Consider the following 23,863-nt stretch of genomic DNA (forward strand, 5'->3'; position numbering starts at 1 on the left):
CTACCTCCAGAGCCTTGAAAATCCTTGGCTTCTCCCCAATATGCGCCCCATTTAGGGACCATGAGAGTGTGGGGAAAGAGCTGGGTTCAAATTCTAGCTCGGGCCCCTCTTTGCTGTACAAGTCATGTAACAGTCATTTGAAGTCTCAAGTCCCCTCCTCAGAAAATTGGTCCCTGTTCTTCCTGTTGTGTAAGGGTCAGACGGGAGCAGGCATGAGAGACACCCAGTGAACCGTGAAGTGCAGATGCTGTTTGTCAAGCTTACATTATTATTACTATTAGTGGTGCTGCGGCTACTACCCTTATTACTATTGCTACTGATAGTAACAATACCTGGTAGCTGTACTGAAGAAGGTCAGAGAGAGGCAAGAGCAGCCTCTCCCCGCTCTTTGCACCGAAGGGCCGCTGCTTCCCTGGCCTGGCGGCGAGCGGTCTCAGCGCCCACGTGCGCGTCCCCGGCGCTCCCCGCGCCGCGCGCCCACTGGCGGAACCGCTGCGCGGCCGCCGCCCGCCGAGACCCGGGCTGATTCTCTGAGCGCGCGCGCCCCCTGCTGGCGGCCGGGCGCGGGCGCAGCCTCCGGACTGTATATAAAGGCAGCGTGGAGCGCAGGACTTGGCCGAGTGCGGGAGCGGAGCCGGGCGCAGGGACAGCGCTGTGCGCCTGAGGTCTCCGAGCCGCTCGCCATGGCTAGCCCGCAGCAGCAGCCTCCTTACCTGCACCTGGCCGAGCTGACGGCGTCCCAGTTCCTGGAAATCTGGAAGCACTTTGACGCAGACGGTCAGTAGATCTCTCAACTTCTGTGCCCATTGGCCCCCAGGGAGCCTGCGGTGGAGGGGAAGGGGACTTTGCTGATGCTGGCAGGTGTACGTTGGTCCCTGGGGGTGTTTGGGCAGCAAAACCTGCTGAGGTCGGGGTCTGGAGTTTGGGAAACACCTGGCTGCTCTGGTGACAACTGTCAGCAACTTTTCTTCCCTAACACAGACGGCAGAGAGCCCACCAGCTTCTGCAGCCTCATTCTGGGCAAGTTGGAGCTTTCCCAGGGAGGAGGCCTGGGCCAGCAAGGCTCCCCATGATTCCCCCTGCCATCTTACCTTCCCCGCCTTTCTCTTCAAGGTAATGGCCTGCCTTCAGCTGCTGCAGCCACAGGTCTCAAAAGCCCACTCGTTTCTTTCTTGAGGTTCCCCTTTTGTTTAATACTAGGTTACCCCCCCCCCCCCCCCCCCCCCCCCCCGTCACTGTCCTGGAGGCTGAGGCGAGCTGGGGGATACCGAAGGGAAACCCCTGGCCTCCCCAGAGTGATTGTCTAGGAGCGGGAGTGGAGAGTGACATCGGGGCCCTGAACACCCCTTGGGCTTCCTTTGCCCATTTCCCATCCTCCCTGGGCAGATGGGTCCCATACACAGCAGCAGTAGGTGTGGTGGGGGCAGGGGTGAGGTACAAACCTGACATTCCCTCATGGTGATAATCCTGGGTGCTTTGGGTGACACCATCTCTGGGTGGGGGAGGCACAATCTTAAATGCAACTGAGACATCGACTTACCCAGAAATCAAGGGCTGGACTGAATGACCTTTGGAGGTGGCTCTCAGTGCTGGCATTCTAAGAGTCTATGAATGGTCTGACTCCGGCATAAAGTGAGGCCCCCCTTCAGGAGCTTCTGATATCACTAGAAATGTTTTCTCCACCACTCCAAAAAATATTAAGTGATCTGATTCCCTTCTCTGAATTCCCGGCTGGGGTTGGCATCCAAAATGTTCTGGCATCTCAGACCATTGGCAGGGTGGTGGCTCAGGGTGTTTATCCTGGGATTGACAGTGAGGGGGATGGGAACCAGAGAGAGGATCAGTCCCTGGTTCACTTAATTCTTCCCTCCTCCTTTCCTCACCTCCCTAGAGCATGAAAATGACAAAACAGAGGCCCTCCGCCCAGAGCACTTGGAGAGGCAAAGGTTAATGTCCAGGGATGCTCATTAGTAAAGTTTTGTTTTCTTGGAGCCAAGCAAAGGACTGGGTGAGCAATACCTGGGCTAGGACAGTGATCTGCCTGTGAATTACTGAAGGAGGTGGGTAGACTGTTACATCTGTAAAATGGGGCTAAGGAGGGGTTGTACTTCCAATCCCCAGCTTGTGCCATAAAACTCCCTTGGTGAAAAGGGCTGTAAGGTGCAGCCTCTTAGTATTCCAGATGACGTGCACCTTCCCTAAGGATGCTTCTGCCACTTTATCTGCACCAGAGACTTTCAGGATTCAAGGAAAGTTACCAAGTGGCCAAGGTTACACCACCGGCCTCCTGCCAGATGAGTCAGCTATAATAAACAGAGGACTCCATAGATCTACTTCCCCCCTATGCTCGGGGGGACAGCCAATAGCACTCCCAATAATCAGGCGAATCCTTACATTTATCTGAGACCTCGTACTGTTCAATATACAATCACACCTTCTTGAGTCCCACACTGTGAGGCTGCTGGGCAGGTCGCGGTTCTCCTTGTGCAGACAAGGAACCAGACACAATGGGTGAGTTCTCTGAGGTTGTATAGCAAGGTAGTAGTGGGGCTGGTTCCTGGCCAGTGTTTATGCCCTACGTTTTGGACATGCGTTTGGGTTGGAAGAGGGGTTTTTCCATGATGATAGGTACAAGTTGCCCTCTCAGTTGCCCACAGAAGAGCCTCCACAATCCGCAGGCTTGGAGGTGATGGACAGTTCCTTTAATCTCAGAAATGGGTCCTTGTCTGGGCTGGAGCATAGCTAAGGTAGCACTGGACACAATAGTCTTGAAAGGCCCCCAAAGCCACTGTGCCTCTGGCTGTCTCCTCCGAAATGAAAGGGGAGCTAAATGCTTGCTTCTTGGTTCCTTGTCCACCAGACACCCCGTTGCCCTCTCTGGTCATGGCCTCAGGGAATTCCCAAGAAAGGGCTGCAGACCTAACAGAGAAAGAAGACAAAAGGGCTTAAAATGCCAGAGATGGCTCAGAGGTGCTTTAGAAAAATGAGGATACGGTCAAGTTAGCATTCTACTAAAGAACCCAGAATTATTAGGCTGTGGACTGCCTTGCTCCATACCTTCCTTACCCTACCTGTCCCACATACCCAAAGGCTACTGGGGAGACCCCAGTAGCTCCCTGCACTATCTGCTCCCCCACCACCACCCCGCTTACTAACTCTGGCTTCTATTTTCATCTGGGGGTTTCTTCCTGATACAGATTCCCCTGCCACTCACAAACTTAAAGAGCTCTGGCAGGACTCTCTTTTGCAGCTCACAGGTCCCTGGAGCCCAGTTAGGCACAGCCACCAGGGCAGGGAGCCACTGCCCCACTCCTCCTGGACCCCCTAGGAAATAAAGACAAGGAGATCCTAGGAGAAGCTGAATGCCAAAGAGAGTGGAGATGGCGTGGGGGGCTCTGACCCTAACTCAGCCTATTCCTAACCAGGAGAAAGAGTCATCCTGGTGACTTTGCCCTAAGAGTTAGAGTCTTTTCAAAATCATCATCAGTCTCATGGTGGAGGAAGGAAGGAGTGGTGGCGGGGGGCGGGGGCCAGGAATCCTGTACCATCCCTGAACCCTTCCTCCTCAGTCACCCAAGTTCACGCATTTGGGGGAGATTCAGATGTCATCTCTCAAAGGCAGAGGTAGGAAAGACAGTAGCCAAGCACACCGTAAGGCCCACATGCCACTTCCATGCTCTGAGTGGCCCTTCCATGGCCCTGTATATCTGAGTCCACTGCCCTTTTGTTACCTGCTCACTTCTTTGTCAGGAATATCCTCACTCTGCAAGATCCAAGCAGCTGAGTGGTTCTGATCAGACGGGCCACCAGCCTCCTGTTCTGCTAGTGGGAATTTCCATGGAGAACCAAGGTGTGGCCCTAAAGGGAAACACCTTAGCTTTCAGAAGCAACTGAAATCATAGGGATAAGATGGATTCTCTCCCAGAGGCCAGCAGACATCCCAGATCCAAGTAGAGAATCCCACTCACCCTAGGAATCTATCTGACATAGGTACACTTGTACCTATGCAAAAAGTGGTATGAGAAGGAGTCTCTTACTGAGTTCTTTGGAATACTGAAAATTTGAGGGGGAATGTGCTTCATTAGTGAGGAGAAAAATGAATTGCGCCAGTCTTTAGAGCAGAATATTATACAACCAAGCAGAGTGAGGTGGGTCTTTTGTACTGCTGTGGGAAAATGTCCAAGATGTACTATTAAGATTTTTTTTTTATGGGGCACGTGGGTGGCTCAGTTGGTAAGGTGTCCAACTTCAATTCAGATCATGATCTCATGGTGTGTGAGTTCGAGCCCCATGTCAGGCTGTGTGCTGACAACTCAAAGCCTGGAGCCTGCTTCAGATTCTGTGTCTCCCTCTCTCTCTGCTCTTCCCCCACTCTCTCTCTCTCTCTCTCTCTCTCTCTCTCTCTCTCTCTCACACACACACACACACACACACACACACACAAATAAACATTTTAAACATGTAAAAAGAAAGATTTTTTAAATGGTAGCTGGATGATTATAGTATGACCCCATTTTCATTATTCATGAGGCAAATTGCTGAAAGATACTTGACAGAATATAACATAGACAATAGAGAACAGTGGTTCTCTCTACAGACTGGCTGAGATAAAATTAAAAGGCATTTGCTTTTACTAATTTCTGTCATGTTTGAAAACTGTATAAGAGCTTTTGTTTCTTGTGTTCATCTGCCAAACAGTAAAGATGTAAAAAGTTATTTATCTCCAGTTGTGGGAATCTGCCCAGACTCTTCTGGGCATTCGTCTGCCTCCAGATGGCCCTGGTGACACGGGGTGGTTCTCAAAGCCTCTTGCAGAGAGGAAGCTGTATTCCCTATCTGTGTGGGCCTGCAGACCTTTGAAAATTAGGGAGAGGGAGGCCCTGCCCTTTCTTCCCTGCTCTGCCCTCCTACACCCAATGGGAGTGACAGAAACATCCCTAAAACACACGCACCCCGAACACCCTCCAACCCGAGCGCCCAGACAGGCTCTGCCAGAGTGCAGGTCACTGCTAAGTTTGTGACCTGCAGGGAGCTAAGCCACAGGGCCTCACCCAGGTGGAGAGAGAGGACTGGGCCACTCACACTGAAATACTAAATGAAGCCTCCTGGAACAGCGAAAAAAGATACTTTTTTTTCCCAAACAGGGTTACAGAATATCCAGTATATATTATTTACACAAATACTACAACATTTACAATGCACTGTAACTGTGCTATTCATGAGGTGACTATAGGACTCATAAAAATGACCACTTCTTGGCACAAAAAAGTCAGAGTCATCTGGTGCAGGGAGCCAAGTTCAGGTTATCTGAGGGAGGCTTTCTTTCACCCGTCAAGCGAATCTCTGTCAGGTCCATGTGTCCATCTGGGAGAGCAGAGCATAGATTTGGGGTTTGTGATGGCTGGATGTGAGGTTCTTTGGAAGTAGCCTCCTGTCCCATCCAGAGTAAGCCCTAGGAATCAGTCCCCCGCTCTGCTTCACCCCTAAACCCCCAAATGCTTTGCTAACAGTGCCCTTTGGTATGGAGTGTTCACGGCGTGCTGGGCGGCCCTGCGCTGGTGGCCTCCATGTGTGCCCCAGGCCCAGCAGCCTGCCTCCGGGGGGTGATTGCACCAGCCAGGGAGGCACTGGGGCTCCCCAGGGAGGCAGCCCTGAGACCCGTTTTGACAAACAAAACACTTGAGCCCGCCTCGCCAGGGCAGCCACCAGCCCAGGGAGCCTCCGTCCCTGCCCGCTCACCCTGTTTATTCCCCTCTAGACTCCAGTGGCTGCACTCGCTGAGCCCCTGAGGGAGGTTTCCAGGGCTAAGAATACCCCTCCGGGAAATCTCTTCTAACACCTGGGGAGCCAGAATTACTAGAGCAGGCGCGAGGCTCTTCAAAAACAGTGCCTCTCCCTGGTGGCTCACCTGGCCAATGGCACCCCATGCCCTCCTTTGCCCAGCCAGGCCCATCTGGGGCCTCTGGCCTCAGCCCTCCCCCGCTCCTCCCTGGCTCTCTACTGTCCTCCCTCCTCTCTCGCCCAATCTGCCCATCCTTCTGGCCTCCCCCATGCCTGGGAATCGGCCCAGCGTTAGGCTGCCAGATGTCCACAGGTTCAGGGGACCCAGCCCAGCCCCAGAACCACTGTTTCAAAAGTGGCGCAGCCCAGAAACAGATTCAAAGTCGTGTCTGAACATTCATCCAGTAGCTGTTTGCACTGTGTTTTTTCACCCCTAGAAGTCACTGAGGTGACTGACAGAGAAGCCAAGACAAATGCAGGTTTGGACAGAGGTCGTCCCTGGGATGAATAGGACACCAGGCTGTAGGCTGTGACTCATCTCTTTCCCTCTCTCTAGCATCCTTACCTGTCTGCTTACCTGGCCGAGTCCTGAAGACCAACCAGCAGGGGTGGGGAGTAGGACCCTCTTTGTAAATGGTTCACACCATGAAAAGTAATATTAGTATCAGGGCAGGATCTCAGGAAGCCAATTTCTAGCCCCAAAGGGTGGTGTTTGACTGTCTCAAAGGGTGCTTAGGCTGGGAGGTACAGGGCTATTTGCCTTGCCATAAATTTGAACCCCAGACAAACAACCAAGTGGCTTGGCCTCATGAACACTTTCTTAACGAGGAGTCTGAAACTTCGTAACTCCTGTCCTCAATTTCTCTAACCTGTGCATCGCAGAGAGACACAGACTGCTCCCACATCTAGGCCAGTAGTTCTCAAACTTGAGTGTGTAGGAGGGCTTGTTAAAACACAGATGTCTGGACCTCACTCCGAATGCTTCCGCCTCAGTGGGTCTTGGATAGTGCCTGGGATTCTGCATTTCTAACAAGCTCCCAGGCAATTCCAATGCTACTGTTCCACAGACCACAATTTGAACAGCAGGCCCTTATACTCCAGACCTACTAAATTGGACTCTCCATTTTAATAAGATCCCCAGGTAATTCTTGCACACCTTAACATTTGAGACTCACTGCTCTAAAGCAGTCCTTAACCCTGACTGCACGTTCAGATCACGGAGAGAGCTTTGAAAACATGCCCACAAGAAGTCCCCATCCCATCAATTAAATCAGAAGCTTGGGGCGGGGCGGGGGGTGGGGGAGGAGAATCAGGCAATGGTGTTGTTTTAAAAGCTTCCCAGGTGACTCTAATACACCGCCTGGGCTTAGAACCAATGCTCTAAACTCTGAGCTGAAGAGTTTACAGCCATGGACTGGTTCAGAAGTCAGAGTATAAAAATGATGCTTTCCATTTGTATGAGATTTTACATTTTCCAGAATGCTCTCACAACATTACCTTGTGTGGCTCTCACAACAGCTCTATAAAGTAGAAAGGGCATACATAGTTATACCAATTTTAGAGATCAAGAAATTGAGGCTCGGAGCCACAGAGCTGGTGGCTGTTACCTCTTAGTCCAATTTCCCTTGCCTGTTCAGGTCTTAGAAAATCCGGATGTACACACAAGTCTCAGTGAGAAACAAGTCGGCCTCTTTCCAGCATGGGGCAGAGCAACCTTTGGTCAAGGCTTTCCAGTGTCTGTGATCCGCCTAATTGTAAAACAGTTTTGTCTCACTTTAAATTTGGGGAAATTGAGGTTAGGCATCCGACTTCAGCTCAGGTCATGATCTCGCAGTTCGGGAGTTCAAGCCCCACGTCGGGCTCTGTGCTGACAGCTCAGAGCCTGGAGCCTGCTTCACATTCTGTGTCTCCCTCTCTCTCTGCCCTTCCTCTGCTCATGCTCTGTCTCTCTCTCTCTCTCTCACTCTCAGATATAAACATTAAAAATAAATAAATAAATAAATAAATAAATAAATAAATAAATAAATAAATAAATTTGGGGAAATTGAGGCATGATGGTGAAGAATGGTAGCAAGAGTACAATAAGGAAAGAGGCAGTGTCCCTGACTCCCACCCAGCCCCTTCCTAACATTCACGGGAAGTGGTTTGATAGGAAGGTGAGGAGTAGCGGTTGCTATGGTAACCACATTCTTGTCAATTCCCATCCACATGAGATTTTTGAGATTTTTGTGGTGGCCGGTCACCCCATGCCCTGATAAGAGGGTCACAGAAAAAGCAATGCATTTGTCTAGTGCTAAAGTCCTCCCTGGAAGGATGTTGGCCAGCCCATCCTCCACACCAGACAGACAGTAGCTGCCGCCTGGGTGATGGACGGAGGCAGCTCTGAGGGAGACCAAGTAGCAAAGGCCTTTCCCCCCCAAAAATGGGGGATGCTCCTTCCAGGCCCACAGCCCCTGCCTCCCTATCCCATCTCTGCTCTTCTCCCTCCACCTTCAGCTGGTAGATCCTGGCCATTCTTGTTTGGCTGCCTCACCCCACTAGACCATTAAATGCTCCCTGGGAACGAGCCCACATCTAGAATTATCTACAGCTCCCTGAGCACTGGGCACAAAGTTGAACTGTTGTTTACCTCTGACAATATATGTTTGTTGAATTGAAGCACCTTTTGTCCCTTTGCTGGGGGCACAGAGAGGAAGCGGTGGTGGGATATTCAGCAGGGTGAGAGGGGCCTGCCAGCCTCTGGGACCGTCCTGCTGCCCACGCCGTGCAAGGTGGATCCAGGGAGGGGACTGGTTTCTACCATGGCACTATCCTGGCTCCTCTCCGTGTCCGATTTTACGCCTCCCTTTGTCCTCCCTGCCCAGTAGCTGGGGCTTCTCAGAGAGGCCTTCCCTGCCCACCCTATCAAGCAGCCCTGGCAGGTCCATCTATGTTCTGTTGCCTCATCATTCCTTCTCCTTGCTGTCCACCTGCCCCTCCCTTATCCCCACCCAGTTAGAACATAAGCCCCATCACAGCCGACCTTGTCTACCTCACTTTTACATCCCTGGTGCCTAGCATACAGCAGGCACAAAGTGGATGCTCAATAAATGTTGAGTGAATGAATGAATGAGTAAAACCTAGATCAGGAATTAGGATACTCCAATTCTGGTCCTGCCTTGCTGTGTGTTCCTGAACAGATTGCTTACCTTCTCTGTGCCTCAAGTTTCTTTGTCACAAGAAGAGGATTCTGTTCTGCCCTGTTGTGATCCTGTGTGTCTGAAAGGATTGTGACAGCTTGGAAGACTGGAGCTAGATCTTGTACATCGTCATACCCCCACATGGTAACCTACACAGGGCCTTACACATAGTGAGGCTTCAAATGATCTGCTGAAGCAAAGAGAGAAGCAGATGTGCTTTGATCAATTAAAAGTGTTGTATCTGTAAGGAGTAACTGATATTCACAAGTGTCCGTCCTCTCCTGCTGGGCTAGGCGCTGGCTGATTATCTGGTTCTTAAGGTTGTTAACCCACCTTAAAACTTTTCTAGAACAAGAATAAACACAAATACATGTATGCTTTGTAAATTTCAGAGAAACCCCAAGGAAAAGGCGGGTCCCACAGGTCTGCACCTTGATGCTTTTCTTCTTCCCGTTCAGATTGCTCAGTGGGACATGGCTCAGTGCTGGCCTCACGTGCTTTGGCCTCCCTCTGCACCCCAAACTTTACTAGCCAAAGCAAGCAGCCCAAAGCCAAGGTGTTCCCCAGCCTGGGCAGCCAGCAGAAACACTGCCATGGTGGTAACGACCACTGGTATCTCGGAGGCTCATTGTGGGCCAACACATTCTGTGTGTTATTATCCCGTGGGTCTTCACTGCCAATCATGTGAGGAAGGCACCCTCATTAGCCCCGTTTTATAGGTGAGGAAACTGAGGTTCGGAGAGGCGACACCCCAGAGTGAACCGGTGAGTGGTAGAGCCAGGAAGATAACTGGGTGTGGGTGCCTCCACGAGAAGTGCGAATGACTGCCCCACCCCTCCACGGCAGGTTCGGGAGCCAGTGGAGAAATGACAGTGCGTTGTGCCACCATGCAAAGCAGGAGCAATGGTGGTGAGGGGTGCTGTTCAGAGCTCAATGGCAGCTGCTCCTTCAAATCCATTCTCCTGCATCTGGGGCTGACCCCTCCAAGTCCGCGTCCACCTCCTCCTAATACACTCACAAAACAGACTCACACTCCCTCCTTCATGGGTCTGTCCCATCCCGCCTCGAGGCCCACCTCTGGGGCCTCTGCCGGTTTGAACCCCAAAACGTGCTCACAGTGCCGGCTCTGAGCCCCAGTCCAACCCAGCCCCAGGCTTCTGGAAGCTGTGCCTGGGCCCAGAATTCATCTCAGCTTTCTGCCTCAGAAATGGGAGAATAGCCAGACCACTGCAAGGAGTACCGAGGAAGAGAAAAATTGCTTGTTCCTTCAACTCAGAGTTCTCATCAACTAGACTGCCTTCTTGCCCAGAAAGCCCTTGGACCTTCCCTCATTCCCCCTCTCCAGCTGGCCTCACAAGCCATTAGACATGCACACTCATGAGATTCCAACTCTCCCACGAACGATGACCACTGTATGCTCTGTGAAAAAAGGAAATTCAGGTCTTCCTTCCCCACACCCTAATTACAATCACATCTCCCCACCCCAGACAAAAGTACATCATTTATCTCCCCCCTGTTCTCTCCATGCAATGTTTATTGTGGCGTCTTCTCCACTAGAGGGCTCCTCTCTGGTTATTTACTGGGAATGGAAATTCTCAGGGGATGGGGGGAGGGGGGAAGTTAAGGGGGAGAAAGACCCTCCCCACACACACCCCATCCCCAAAAGCCAGGATAAATACTTTTTTTATGTTCTTTGTGCCGTTCGTAATTCCAATGCCCTTGAAGAAAAGCTACCAGTTGACTATTCTCTATAAGAACCGTGCTCAATTGTTTTAGATCAGATTTGAAACCTGACTTTAGGCCAGTGGTTTCCCAACATGACTGCACATGGAAATCACCTGGGAAGCTTTTTTCAGAAAAAATTATGCCTAGTTCATACCCCAAACCAATGACATCAGCATGTCTGAGGGTAGGAGCCAGATGTCCATGTATTTTTTTTTAAATCCCAGGAGAGTCCAGTTTGCAGGAGTGTGGGGAGCACTGCCCTAGACGTGTCTGATTTCCCAGCCACAAATGCCTCCTCTCAATCACAGCAGAGACTAATGACCTTGGCCATGGACTCAGCTAACCCGGTCTCTGGGCTATCTGGATTCAAGACTTGAGAGCCTAAAGGGTCTCTCACCTGTCCTGATCTTAGAAGTCAGGCCCTGACCTTGGGACCTGGTCCTGATAATTGCAGTTTTCACCCAGATTCTTATACACAGGTTCTAGTAATTGAACTCAAACAACAGCAGCATTTACCGTCCACTCAACGGGTTGGATGATGGGCTTTACATACAAAATCCCTTTTAATTGTAATTACTCATTTTGCACATGAGGCAGGTGAAATGCCTTTCCACAGTCCTGCAGGTAATAAGTGCAGAACAGGGCTTTGCTCTGTACTCACAGACCTCACGGCCTCCGCTCATTGCCTTGCAGTGGGTTGTCTCCCCTACACGTAATCCCGGTGACCAAGGTGCCCCCAGCCCAAAGGACAGATGTCCTGCCTTTCTCCTCCCACTTTTCCTCTCTGTGTTAGTTTCCTGAAGCTGCTGTAACAAAGTACCACAAACTGGGTGGCTTACAACAACAGAATTTTTTTTCCCCTTACAGTTCCAGAGGCTGGAAGTCCAAAATTAAGGTGTTGGCAGGATGGCTTCCTTCCAGAGGCTCTAAGGGACAGTCCTTCCGTGTCTGTCTCCTAGCTCTTGGTGGTCACCAGCAATCCATGGCATTCCTTAGCCTGGAGATACATCACTCCAGTCTTTGTCTCTGTATTTACGTAGTCTTCTTCCCTGTGTGTCTCTTTGTGTCTTCACATGGCCTCCTATAAGGACACCAGTCATTGGATTAGGGCCTACCCTAATCTAGTATGACCTCATCTTAATTGGACATGGATTTGAGGGGAGGGGAGAACACTTTTTTTTTTTTAATGTTTATTTACTTTTGAGAGACAGAGAGAGACAGACGCAGGGGAGGGGCAGAGAGAGAGGGAGACACAGAATCTGAAGCAGGCTCCATGCTCTCAGAGCCTGACATGGGGCTCAAACTCACAAACCATGAGATCATGACCTGAGCTCAAGTCAGATGCTTAACTGACTGACCAACCCAGGCGCCCCAGGGAGAACACTTTTTTTTGAGGGGGGTGGTACAAGTGAGCAAGGAGCGGAGAGAGAGAGGCTCGAGAGAGAATCCCACAAGGTACAGAGAGAGACAGAGACAGAGGGAGAAAGAGAAGCAAGACTCACCCAAAGTGGGACTTGTGTTTTACCTGAAGTGGGGCTCATGCTCACCCGATGCAGGGCTCCAGCTCACCCAAAGCAGGACTTGAATTCACAAACTGCGAGATCATGACCTGAGCCGAGGTCAGATGATTAACTAACTGAGCCCCCCAGGCACCCAGTGTGGAAACATTCTTCAACTCAGTACATCCTCCTACTCCAGAGACCCAAATTCTGCCTCGGACCTCACTCACCCTTGTGACCAGGGCCTACCACCTGCTGACAAACCCAGATGCTGATACCTTTTGTCCCCTGTTGGATTCTAGCTCCTGCTGCTTGCCCAGCCAGTTACGGACAGTTCCCAGCTCTGCTCACTTCTACCGGCTTGGCCCAGATGCTGGTCCCTCCCAGTGTTCTCTGACTACTGAATGTACACCCCCAAAGATACACAGCTATTAATCTTGCAGCTGTATCAGTTGCAAACACCCTGAGGGCAGGACCCACATCCCTAACACTACACAGTCCAAGGCTAACCCAGACACCTGCTTGTTGACCAGTGAGGAGAAGTTCTCCACGAAGCCCCTCACTTCCCCATCACCCCCACCCCCATCAGTTTCACTATTTAGCTCTGAGGTCAATTGCTTTGTCCTTTGCTTTCTTCACAGGAAATGGGTATATTGAAGGTAAAGAGCTAGAAAACTTTTTCCAAGAGCTGGAGAAGGCAAGAAAAGGCTCTGGAATGGTAAGACCAGTACTCTGTTCCATTGTTTGATTTTCTATCATCTAGCCCATGGCTTTGAGCATTGTCTGTCCCAAGTTCTGTATCTCTTAAGCCGGCCTGACGTCTCTGGTTTTGACCTTCCAAGTTTTTCTTTTATTTGTAAGGATTTTTTTTTTTTAACTGGAATCATCCCTTGAAAAGAAAGCCTTGCTTCAATATCTTTGGGTGTCTGGGATTGAGGGGTGTTCATGAATGGATACTAGGGGTTAATGAATCCCCTCAAAAAACTGCAAAGCTTTGTGTCTGTGTATGCGTATATAAAAACTTTATTTTCCCCTAAGGAATAGTCCAGAGTCTAAGATTCTCAGAGGGATCGTGACTCAAGATTGGATGCCTCGGGGGTTTCGAGTGTCTTTATTCTAGACCAGAGTTTCTCAGCCTCAGTACTATTGACAGGGCTGGGTAATTCTTTGTTGGGAGGGTGGGGTTGTCCTGTGCATTGTAGGATATTTAGAAGTATCACTGTCTCTCCCTGTGAGGTGCCACTAGCATCGCCTCCAAGTTGTGACAATCAAAATTGCCTTCAGACATTATCAAATGTCCCTGCGGGGGGCACAGAATAATCCCCACTAGAGAACCACTGTTCTAGACCAGTCTACAATCCTCAGCAAGGATCTAGGGGCAAACAGAGGATTGCTCCAAACCAGTATCTGAACCAGATAGTACTGACCAGCCTCATTCACGGAGGTGTCAGACTGCCTTTCTCAGCCTGCCTGAAGCAACTCCAAATCACGTCCCCACCCCTTAGTGGCAGGGTCATTATTTCCCGCAGTACCAAGCTGGCACTATTAAATTCACTAAGGCCTTTGGAGGACTGTCTGAAATACTGAAAAGCTAAGGTAGTTGGGACTAGTCTGTTGCGGTTCCCACGTCTAGTTCTCAAATATACATAATCAGATCCATTCCCTACCCCAGGTCCCACTGGTCCTTTGGCGGTCTCTCTGCTTTCCCCTGCTGTGTGTCTGTTGGCCAATCCGTTGCTTATTAGCAAGTCTTCATGGCACAGTTTGGGAGATGAGTCACAAACCCAGCAAAGAGCTCCTGGTCCAGAATTCAACAGAGCGCCCAGTGAGGAGGAGGTCCAGGCGATGGGCTTAGGCGATGGAGGTGATTCATGGGTTTGTTTATCAACTGTTCTCCCATCACCCCTCATTACTAGGATAATGAAGCCTGGAGCACAGAAAATACAGGCTTCAAAACAGATTCTGGGATCATGGGGTAGGCGGAGGAATGTGTTTTTATGAAGTGCTTCTAGTCTGAAATCTTAGTCATTCCCTTCCTCAGAAGCCATCAGGGGTGATTCTCAAGTCTGTCAACAACAGTCTCAACTGACACCACCCAGGACTGATATTCAGAGCAGCTGTTCTATGCTAGAAGGAATACTGGCCTTAGAAGCCAGAGCCACAAGTTCCAATTCTAGCTACACCAGCTGGTGACCTCGGGAGAAGTCACTTCACCTCAGCCTCCATGTGTGTGTAAAATGGACGGGCCTCTCACCTCACTGAGGCTGTTGTTAAAGCTAAATCAGATGACCACATCTGTGATAAGAGCCTCGGATCATTCTGTGCACACTTGTAAGTGTAAAGCAATACATATTGTTGAATAAATAGTGATAAATTGAAGCCAGTTCCAAAGATAGAAAGCAATTGAAGGGATACAGAAAAGACTCTAAAGTGAAGAATTAGTAGGATTCTCCTGGGCCCAGTTCAAGGAAGCACACAGAGCACCCAGAGTCGTCATAGAGGCCGAGAGGCATCAGCTGCCCAAGCAGATTCACCATTGGTTAGGGATGACGAAGAGCTCATTAATGCATATAATTAAATCTGCAGCACCCAAACCAGGGTAAGATTTGAGAATTTCGGAGAGCCTTAGATTTAAGATAGGCAACAATGGGCTAAAGAAGCTTTTGAAGTTCTCTGCCTTTGTAATGGTCACAATAATCTAACGGATGATTTAAATTACCTTGGCTATCTGAAGAATTTCTCCTCACATTCCTCCTGGGATGCAGTCCAAGTAAAAAATATCGTGAATTGCTGTTAGATCTGAAAGAAGAAAATGCACAATTCACCTTTCTCGGTGCAGTGCTTAGTACCTACTGGGGGGCCCTGGAATAAGTTGGGTTATATTACAAGCTGCCTTGGTAAAATGTTGGGGCCTTAGTTCTCACATCTGAGTGATGGGAATGAGTCCTCACCCTTCTGATAGAGCTGTGGTTTAATCCCATCTCAAAGGCAGAGGGAGGGGCATGCTTAATTACACAAATTACATGATACAGGGGCATATGTCCTGTCCCTCTTTGAACATCATGTGACTGAGCCTCGAAGAAGAGACTACTTAGATTTGGAGGGGCCTTGGCAAGGAGAAGAGTGCAGCCCTGAGCACTCAGGGCGTTGGCCCAGCCTGGTTCTGTGCCTGCATAGTTGGGGCGCAAAATGATTTGCAATGGTGCTGCACCCAGCAGGTGAGAGATCCACGGTTCACATGGGGCCCAGCAGCACAATCAGCCCCATTTGTTTTTCTCCAGATGTCAAAGAGTGACAACTTTGGGGAGAAGATGAAGGAGTTCATGCAGAAATATGACAAGAACTCGGATGGGAAAATCGAAATGGCAGAGGTGAGTCCTATTGTCCAGGCTAAGAGCTGTGGCAGCGGGGGGGGGGGGGGGGGGGGGGGGAGGCGGAGGGGAGCGTCCTGTGCCGTGGGCAAGCATCCTTTCTAGACTTCCCAGTGAGGTGGTGGTCTAGGAGCCCCCACCCCACCTCCGACACTTAGGCTGACCAAAGAGAACAGGTGGGACTTTTTCTGTGTCTCACAAGGAAAGAAGCAACAAACACTGGTTTAAGACAGGGATGGAGACCTTAAATGCTCTCAGTGTCCCCACAGCTATTGCAAATGTGTGATGAGCCCAGCTTAAGAGAGAAAGGAGGGAGACGACTGGAGAACAAGAGAGTTCATGCCCCACCTAAAGGCATCCAAAGGCAAATTTTTTAATCAATTAATTATTGCAACACATAATTTACATATATAGCAGGTATAATTTATATATTTATATATACACACATACATTTATACATGCACAGATATATACATATTGTTAAAATAGAAACTGAGGCCTATTAAAAATTTAAAGAATGGGGTACCTGGATGGCTCAATCGGTTAAGCATACGACTTTGGCTCAGGTCACGATCTCACAACTCCTGAGTTTGAGCCCCACGTCAGGCTCTGTGCTGACAGCTCAGAGCCTGGAGCCTGCTTCGGATTCTATGTCTCCCTCCCTCTGCCCCTCCCCTGCTCACACTCTGTCTCTCTCTTAAAAATAAACATTAATTTTTTTTTAATTTAAAAAAAGAGTTCATTTGAGCAAAAATTGATTCGAATGAGGCAGCACCAAACCAGAAGTGGCTAGGAACACTCCACCAACAGTAGCTCGGAGAAAGACTTCTATAGAGAAGAAGTGGGAGCAGGGCAAGGAAGTTATTTGATTGGCTATAGCTTAAATGGTTATTTGGGAAAGCCTAGTTGGCTGTTTTGGCTGCTTGTTTCAGCTTTGGACTGCTCACAAAGGCCACTGAGGCATTAAGGCCACCTCGTTTAATGGCTTCCTTGTTTAATGAAACAACTTATGTATACACACACATACGTTCATACATACATACTTACACATACAAATATGCATGTGTGTGCGTGCCTAACCGAACAGCTCTGGCAGTTAGTTGGTGACCTGTGTTCTAGAGGTCAAGAATAATGATGGCAGCACATGAACCTGGGCATAGCTCCTCACAGGGTGGACTGGTTGGGAAGCTGCCTAAGGTCAGTGCCCAGGAAGTAGAGACTGAGACAGAGTCAAGCCGATGGGACTTACTAAGAGACAACTTCCAAAAGAAGAGTGCAGCAGGAGAGGGCAGAGGAAAGAGCTTAGGAAGGATGTGGTCTCAGCTGGATCCTGGTCATGGCCTGATCTCACAGGGAGCTCTGCAGTGTAGATTGTGCCACAGAGTTGGTCTCACCTTGAGGCAAAGCATGGGGTGGCCCTTTGTACTCCCATTTCAGTCAGTCATTGGTACAGGCAGCTCCCTCCCCCTGTGGGGGGGGGCGGTGGGGGGGGGGAGGAGGGTGACTGGGGCAATGGCAGTTTGGTGGAGGGCAGCTCTCCTGCAGGGGACAGCTATGAGCCACTACAGTCATCCTTCACATCATGAGGGATGGCCCACCAGCCTAAGCTAAAGGGGATCTAGAAAACGCACCAAGGGCACAGATTCCTAAAGCTGCAAGTCTCAAAATATCTGGACTCAAATGGGCTTCAGCCAGGGGTCACCAGACTTTTTTCTGTAAAGAGCCAGATTATGGTTAATGTTTTAGGGTTTGTGGGCCATACATTGTTACAATTCTTTCAATTCAGCCACTGTGGCACAAAAGCAGCCATAGACAATATGTAAATACATGGGCGTGGCCATGTTCCAGTATATGTTCATTTATAGAAACAGGCATTGGGCCAGACCTGGTTCATGGGTCATTGTTTACTGACTCCTGCTTTAAACTATGAGAGGGTCCTAATGAGAAAAGCCATGGGAAAGGTTGGCTCCGGATGAAGGAGTCCAGGTCCCCAGCCCTGCTTCTCTGCAGTTCTTTTTTTTTTTTAAAACAACTAGCCTGTCAAACAAGGTTTTGCTTTTTTTTTTTTTTTTTTTTAGTTCATTTATTTGACAGAGAGAGACAGAGACAGAGAAAGTGGGGTAGTGGCAGAGAGAAGGAGAGACAGAATCCCAAGCAGGCTCCACACCGTCAGCACAGAGCCCGATGCAGGGCTTGAACTCACGAACTGTGAGATCGTGACCTGAGATGAGATCGCGTTGGATGCTTAACCAACTGTGCCACCCAGATTCCCCATTGCCTCTCTTGGTTCTGTTCTCTGCCCCCAAAACAGCTTCATCCTCAGGCTGGTAAACAGGATGGCTGCAGCAGTTCCAGGCAGCACATCCACACACAACCACAAAGGATCCACCTCATTTGGCCCCTCACAGGTACAAGGAAACCTTTCCCAGAAGTACCCTTAGCACACCTCCCCTCACACTTCACTGGGCAGAGCGAGATCACATGCCTACCCATAAGCCAATCACTGACAAGAGAAACAAGAGCACATTTAGCTGACTCAGCCCAATCAGAATGTGACTGTGACCAGGGGAAGCCCAGAGCGAAGTAAGTGGGGGACTGGGGGATGGCCAGCAGTGTGTGCTGAACAAAGGTGTCTGCATTTTCTAAAAATCAGATTTGCTGAGGTAAATTTACATACAATAAACTGCATCGATTTGAAGTGTACACTTCCGTGAGTTGAGGCAGTTGTGTACAACCATGTAATTACCACCCACGATCAAGATACAGCATTTCTATCACTGTCAAAATGTTCCTCCACCTGGTGCGGGCCATCCTATCCTAGGCAACCGCTAAGCTAGGATTAGGTTGCATTTTTTAGAATTTTATATAGATGGAATGAATGCTCTACTAAGTATTCTTTTGAGACTGGATACTTGCCTTTTAAAGTGGCACCAGTTTCCTGTCCCTCCAGCTGCTCATACTCTTAAGATCTGGGGTGACCCAGATGCACTTCTCAGAACATCCTTCTTCCCTTTTGAAGGACGAATCTCAGAAAGCAAACTGCAGCTCCCACGCTGCCTTGCCACTGGCCATTTCACCATCCTCCCCACAGGAAAGGCTACTCGCCCACTCTCCTGGCAGGGCCCTCCGTAATGTCTCTGTTGCTCTCTGGCCCCCACAGCTGGCGCAGATCCTACCGACGGAGGAGAACTTCCTTCTGTGCTTCAGGCAGCACGTGGGCTCCAGCACCGAGTTTATGGAGGTGAGGCCAAGGCGCTGCCTTTTCCCTGCACACTCTTCTGCCTTTCTCCCATGTTCAGAGCCAGGCCCACCCAGATGCCAGGGAATGGTCCCTTGGGAGATGGTAAAGCCCTCCGAGCCCTACTCACCAAGTGGGGTCCGTGGACCAGCGACATCAGCATCACCATCCCCTGGGTGCTTGTGAGCAATGCAGAGTCCCCGGCCCACTGAATCAGAAACTACATTTTAACAAAATCCCCAAATGATATGTGCACGTCAAAGTGTGGAGAGTATGGTGAGAATTAAGTGTGGGTCAAGTACCTTTGGGAAATGCCATGTACACACTTATCTCCCCTTTGGGAATTGGTCATAGACATTTGCATCTTATGGTCTCTGAGAAATCCTGCAGTGAAGAGGCCTGTTTCACATTATTTGGCTCCAAGATCTCACATGATTTGTTCTCAGTAACATTAGTGTCCCTTGAAGTCAGGGTTCTAAAGAGCATGCGTGGGGAGCATGGATTTATGTGCCATCCTGAAGATGGAAAAACCCAGGGAGAATTCCAGCTTGTGGTATCTTCCAGTCCTGATTTTTAACTGTAGTCTGCACTTCACTGCCCCCCGCCCTTTAAAATAGATCTTGGCAACAGAAATTCTTTGAAATCTTCATGTGAAATAGAACATCCTTACTCACGTGTCTTTTGAGTAATATTCAAATGATTGAACCATGTGAAATTGTTGCTATTTGACCATTTTTGATTTACAAAAATTCCAAATTCCATATGGCTCAACTAGATATATTACTAATCCTGATACCTGAAAAACTACCAATTATTTCTTGGTATTTTTCTGGGACTCTGCACCCTAGCCATTCAATGTATGTGTCCCTCACAGTGAAACTCAACCCATACCCCACACACACTGCCTGCTATGATAATGACTGGCCTTCAGCTTGACTCGAGTTGCCATTCCTCGTGTTAAATCCCTTTCCAGACACCGGTAATCCCCTCTCCGTGACTTACTGCCCAGAACCCCACATGGCATTGAGTTCCCCTCATGGATAAAGAGTTGGTTGGAAATAACCGATTCTAAGGGCAGAAAAGTCATTTTTTAAGTGGCACCTTGCCTAAGCATCAGATATGGATTTCACTGTATGGTGCTTTAAAGGATTTTCTCCAGTTTTTTTTTTTGTTTGTTTTCAAGATGGCAAGATTCCATAGCTAGTAATTGACACTCTGGATTTTGTTCTTAGTCCCTTCTCTTGCCTATGGGGGTGGGGGTGAGGAGTCTGCATATACGTGTAAGAATGCTGCTTTTGTGGGTGTCGATTTTGCTGTGTAGGAAAGGGAGAGTTATGCCTGATGGCTCCTTCTCTGATAGGAAGGCAGCCAAAGACTGGCTTCTATTCTACCTCTGATCTGGAAAATGGGGATGACGATAGCTTGCTTAAAATGCTTAAAGAGAAGCAAAAAATATCTTTCTCTGTCTCTGTCTCTGTGTGTCAAAATCATTAGTGGCTTCTCTCTGTGTAGCTGACATAATTCCATATTCTTATCTGTCTTCATCCTTTAATCCACAGTATAACTGCTGAGCCAACACCCCCACCAAGTTTCCTGAGACCCCACCATCCCACAGTACCACCCCCCTGGGTTGTTCATTTGCTCCATTTTTATCAGCTGGAAACATGAATTGGTCCCTCTGCCGCTCTGAAAGCCTTGTGCTGTCAGATAGTTCTGTCCCACTGCTAAGCACAACATTGTAATTTCTAATTTTAGTGATGCCTCAGGATTTCTTTGAGATTTCACAAAGCCCAGGTCTCTTGAACTCTTTTCCTTGAATGGGAAGAGAATGGCCCACTCACTGATGGACGAGCACAAAGTACTGGTGGGGAGAGAAGTGAGCCGAGAGCATGGGGGTGGAGAGCGTGGGGGTAGGGGAGGATCCAGGGAGGGAGGGAGGTCAGACCCAGTGGGAGGATCTCTCCAAAAAAGAGCGAAAAGCAAAGTGATGCTTTGCTCTGAGTGAGGACTAGGGTCCCTTCAGGTTACCCTCCTTTTAGGCAACTTAGGGGGTGTCTGCCTTTTTTCCCAGTCAAGACTCAGATGAACTAAATTCTAACGTACTAAGTATATGCAGGTGGATGGTGAAGTCATACTTGTAAACCTGCACATATTTCTTAGTACTTTCTCAAAGGCAGGCTTTCTGGGCATGAGAAAGAATATTTTGATGGAACCAGAGCATTTTTCCCCCCAGAGAAAAGACACTCCACAGTCAGATACCATCTATCCAAGTTGTCTCTGATATAAGGCTGCCCTTTTGTTGAGATTTGCTTGTGTCTCATAACTTTTTAAAAAATCAGGATAAAAAGAAAACTGCCAGATATCCTGATCCACAACTATACCAGGAGAATTACACAGCCTTGTTTGCTGGTATGGAAGAAAGATCCTGGGATATCCATAAACTCACACTCCTGGCAATAAAAGGGAGAGATGGCATGGGAAAGGGAAGGGAGGCAGGAGATCCAAATTTGGCAAAATAATTTGTGCTTGCTGACTCTCATAAAATCAAGTGTCACTGATGTCCAGTGTGCAGTCTGGAGCTGAGGGAGAAGAGAGGAAAAGCCAAGGCAAGACCACTGGAAAGAAAATATAAGAAATATGATCAGGCACCAACATAGATCAAAGATTTGGGGAAACGGGTTCTCTGGATTGAGCAGGGAGAGGGGTGGTTTCCTTAAAAACAGAAAAAGGAATGCTTTTTTATCACACAGATGGGGAGTGGCCTTGGGATACTCCAAACAAGCGGACTGTACTACAGTCTTGCTCTCATGCAGACATGGCTGCCATGTGCACCATGATGGGGGTACAGTGAGGTCCCCCACCCAGAGAATGAGAAGATTTGAGAGCAGTGAAAGGACACGCTATATACCCACAGCAAAAATTGGATCCGTCAGATGTTAGTGCTAGAAGTTGCTTGGTTAGCACCTTAGAAAACCATAAACCATTCAAAAAAACAAAACAAAACATAACCCTAGTTACAAAATTATCCAAAAAGAGACCCAGGCTTGTAGCCAGATAGAGTAGGGAGACCTTGTCCGAGCATTTTTTTTTTTTTCCTTCTCTATGTGACCTTGGCCATGACACTTTTCCCCCATTTCTTCTGTGACTTGAAAGGGACTGGGCTAGCCCATCTCCATGCCCCCATCCCACTGTAATATTCTTGAACATCAAGACCCAGCCCAGTCCATTAAAGGAAATTGGAAGGAGGCTTATAGATACTGACAGGTCTTTGCAACTGGGTTGGCATTCCCATTGCAGGCTTGGCGGAAGTATGACACAGACAGAAGTGGCTACATTGAAGCCAACGAGCTCAAGGTAGGATGGGCCTGGGGGAGGGCATGGAAGGCGTGGAGAAAGGGACTGAGGCCACAGTTGGTGGTAGGTGTAAGGAACCTGGGGAGGGAGGAGACGTTGGGTGACGAACATGGGTTCGTGTTCTGCCTAGGAACACTTAAGCCTGGCTCTGAATTGGTGAACATGTTCAGGACAGCCATGTGAAATCAGTAACATGGAGCTGCAGGGCCACGGAGTTCAACCCGACTACACTCCTTTGCACGTCAGTGCCCAGGACAGGCACCTCCAAGGCAATCCTATCAGATTGGCCTTCTGACTTCTACATATACCCCTACATTCCTCTGGAACTAGTGATCCCCAGGCACTGCTTAGCCCTGTGTCCTGGGCCCTCTGAGAAGCCTATCTTATGGGGTGAAGTTGCATCCAGGAGCTACCTCCAGGCCTTCATGGTCATTCCACAAGCATTAGGAATTAGGGGATTATGAAGGATGGAAACCATACAAATGGTAGACCTCAGAAAACAACGTTGACTAACTGAACAAGTTATGAGGGAAGAACTACTGAATGAGTCAGGAGCTCTGAAGAGACCTTTTGTATTCTAGGGATTTCTGTCTGACCTGCTGAAGAAGGCAAACCGGCCATATGATGAGCCCAAGCTCCAAGAATATACCCAAACCATAGTAAGTGGGCAGAAGTGTCCCTTACCCCTCCAGGGGCATAGGACTGGGGCCCCAAGCCAGTGGGATTCTGGGTTTTCAGGCTGAGTCTCCAGGCCCAGGTGAAGGGACTCCAGTGGCAACTGGCAAAAGGGATGCTAGTTCATGGCCCCACACACCCTCTCTCTGAGATCCTCACTGGGCTAGTGGGAGACTGGGAGTATCTGTTTCCATGACAACCTCCACAGCTCCAGGAGAGGATGGGCTTGGGGAGGGTGGGCCTTTGGTGCTGGCTGGCTGTGTTTCTGTGGCCCTTGCCCCGAGAAGGGGAGGGAGGAGCAGTGATCAATTTAGACCATGCTGGTCCCTGACCTCCAGGTGACCTCAGAAGAGGCAGGAGGCCACCCCACCCATCCTCCTTCCTCTCCAGTAGAAGGGGATGGCAGGTCAAGGTCCCACATGAGAGGTCAAAGCAAATAACCCAGGCACCTCTGTCTGTCCTAAACAGCTACGGATGTTTGACCTGAACGGGGATGGCAAATTGGGCCTCTCGGAGATGTCCCGGTAAGTGCCTGACCTCACCCCCACGATCACTTTTACCAGGACCTGTGCAGACCATTCCTGTGCCACCCGCCCTGGCTCTAAGACCAATCAGCAGGGAGAGTGACAGTTCAGGGGTCCTGAAGCTCAAGACCAAGCTAGATAGAGTGTCAGTACCTCAGTGTGTCTGCCTCCCTCTCTTTAGAACTTGCCACTAATTTCTGAGTGCTCACAGATGGTTCCAGAAGTACAGGCACTGCTTCTTCATCCCCCCATGTGCAAGTTGTTCTTGCCTCTACCCTGTCTCCTAAGCTCTGCTCTAACACTTTCTTTCCAGACTGTTGCCTGTACAGGAAAACTTCCTGCTTAAATTTCAGGTAAAAGAACCACTCTGCTTTTCTTCACTTCCTCCCTTCCCTCATCCCTGTGTGCTTCACTCTGCCACCTTCCTGTCCACCCTCCACACACATGTGCATGCACATATATACATGCACACTCAGACACATGCACTTGCTCACTCGTGCACACATACACATGTGTG

General features: G+C 49.3%; 1 protein-coding gene across 1 annotated transcript in view; it reads left to right on the plus strand.

The window, feature by feature from the left end:
- Nucleotides 1-629: 629 nt before the first annotated feature.
- Nucleotides 630-23,863, plus strand: part of CALB2 (calbindin 2) — a 28,882-nt gene continuing 5,648 nt past the window's right edge. Inside the window, exons 1-8 of the mRNA XM_030298839.1 lie at nucleotides 630-777; nucleotides 12,826-12,902; nucleotides 15,466-15,555; nucleotides 18,716-18,796; nucleotides 22,091-22,147; nucleotides 22,729-22,806; nucleotides 23,291-23,346; nucleotides 23,660-23,699. Of these exons, the coding sequence (XP_030154699.1) occupies nucleotides 684-777; nucleotides 12,826-12,902; nucleotides 15,466-15,555; nucleotides 18,716-18,796; nucleotides 22,091-22,147; nucleotides 22,729-22,806; nucleotides 23,291-23,346; nucleotides 23,660-23,699 (573 nt within the window). The 5' untranslated portion in view covers nucleotides 630-683. The remainder of the gene's footprint in view (nucleotides 778-12,825; nucleotides 12,903-15,465; nucleotides 15,556-18,715; nucleotides 18,797-22,090; nucleotides 22,148-22,728; nucleotides 22,807-23,290; nucleotides 23,347-23,659; nucleotides 23,700-23,863) is intronic.

This window comes from Lynx canadensis, chromosome E2 (genome assembly GCF_007474595.2).
Source record: "Lynx canadensis isolate LIC74 chromosome E2, mLynCan4.pri.v2, whole genome shotgun sequence".
Classification (NCBI taxonomy): Eukaryota; Metazoa; Chordata; class Mammalia; order Carnivora; family Felidae; genus Lynx; species Lynx canadensis.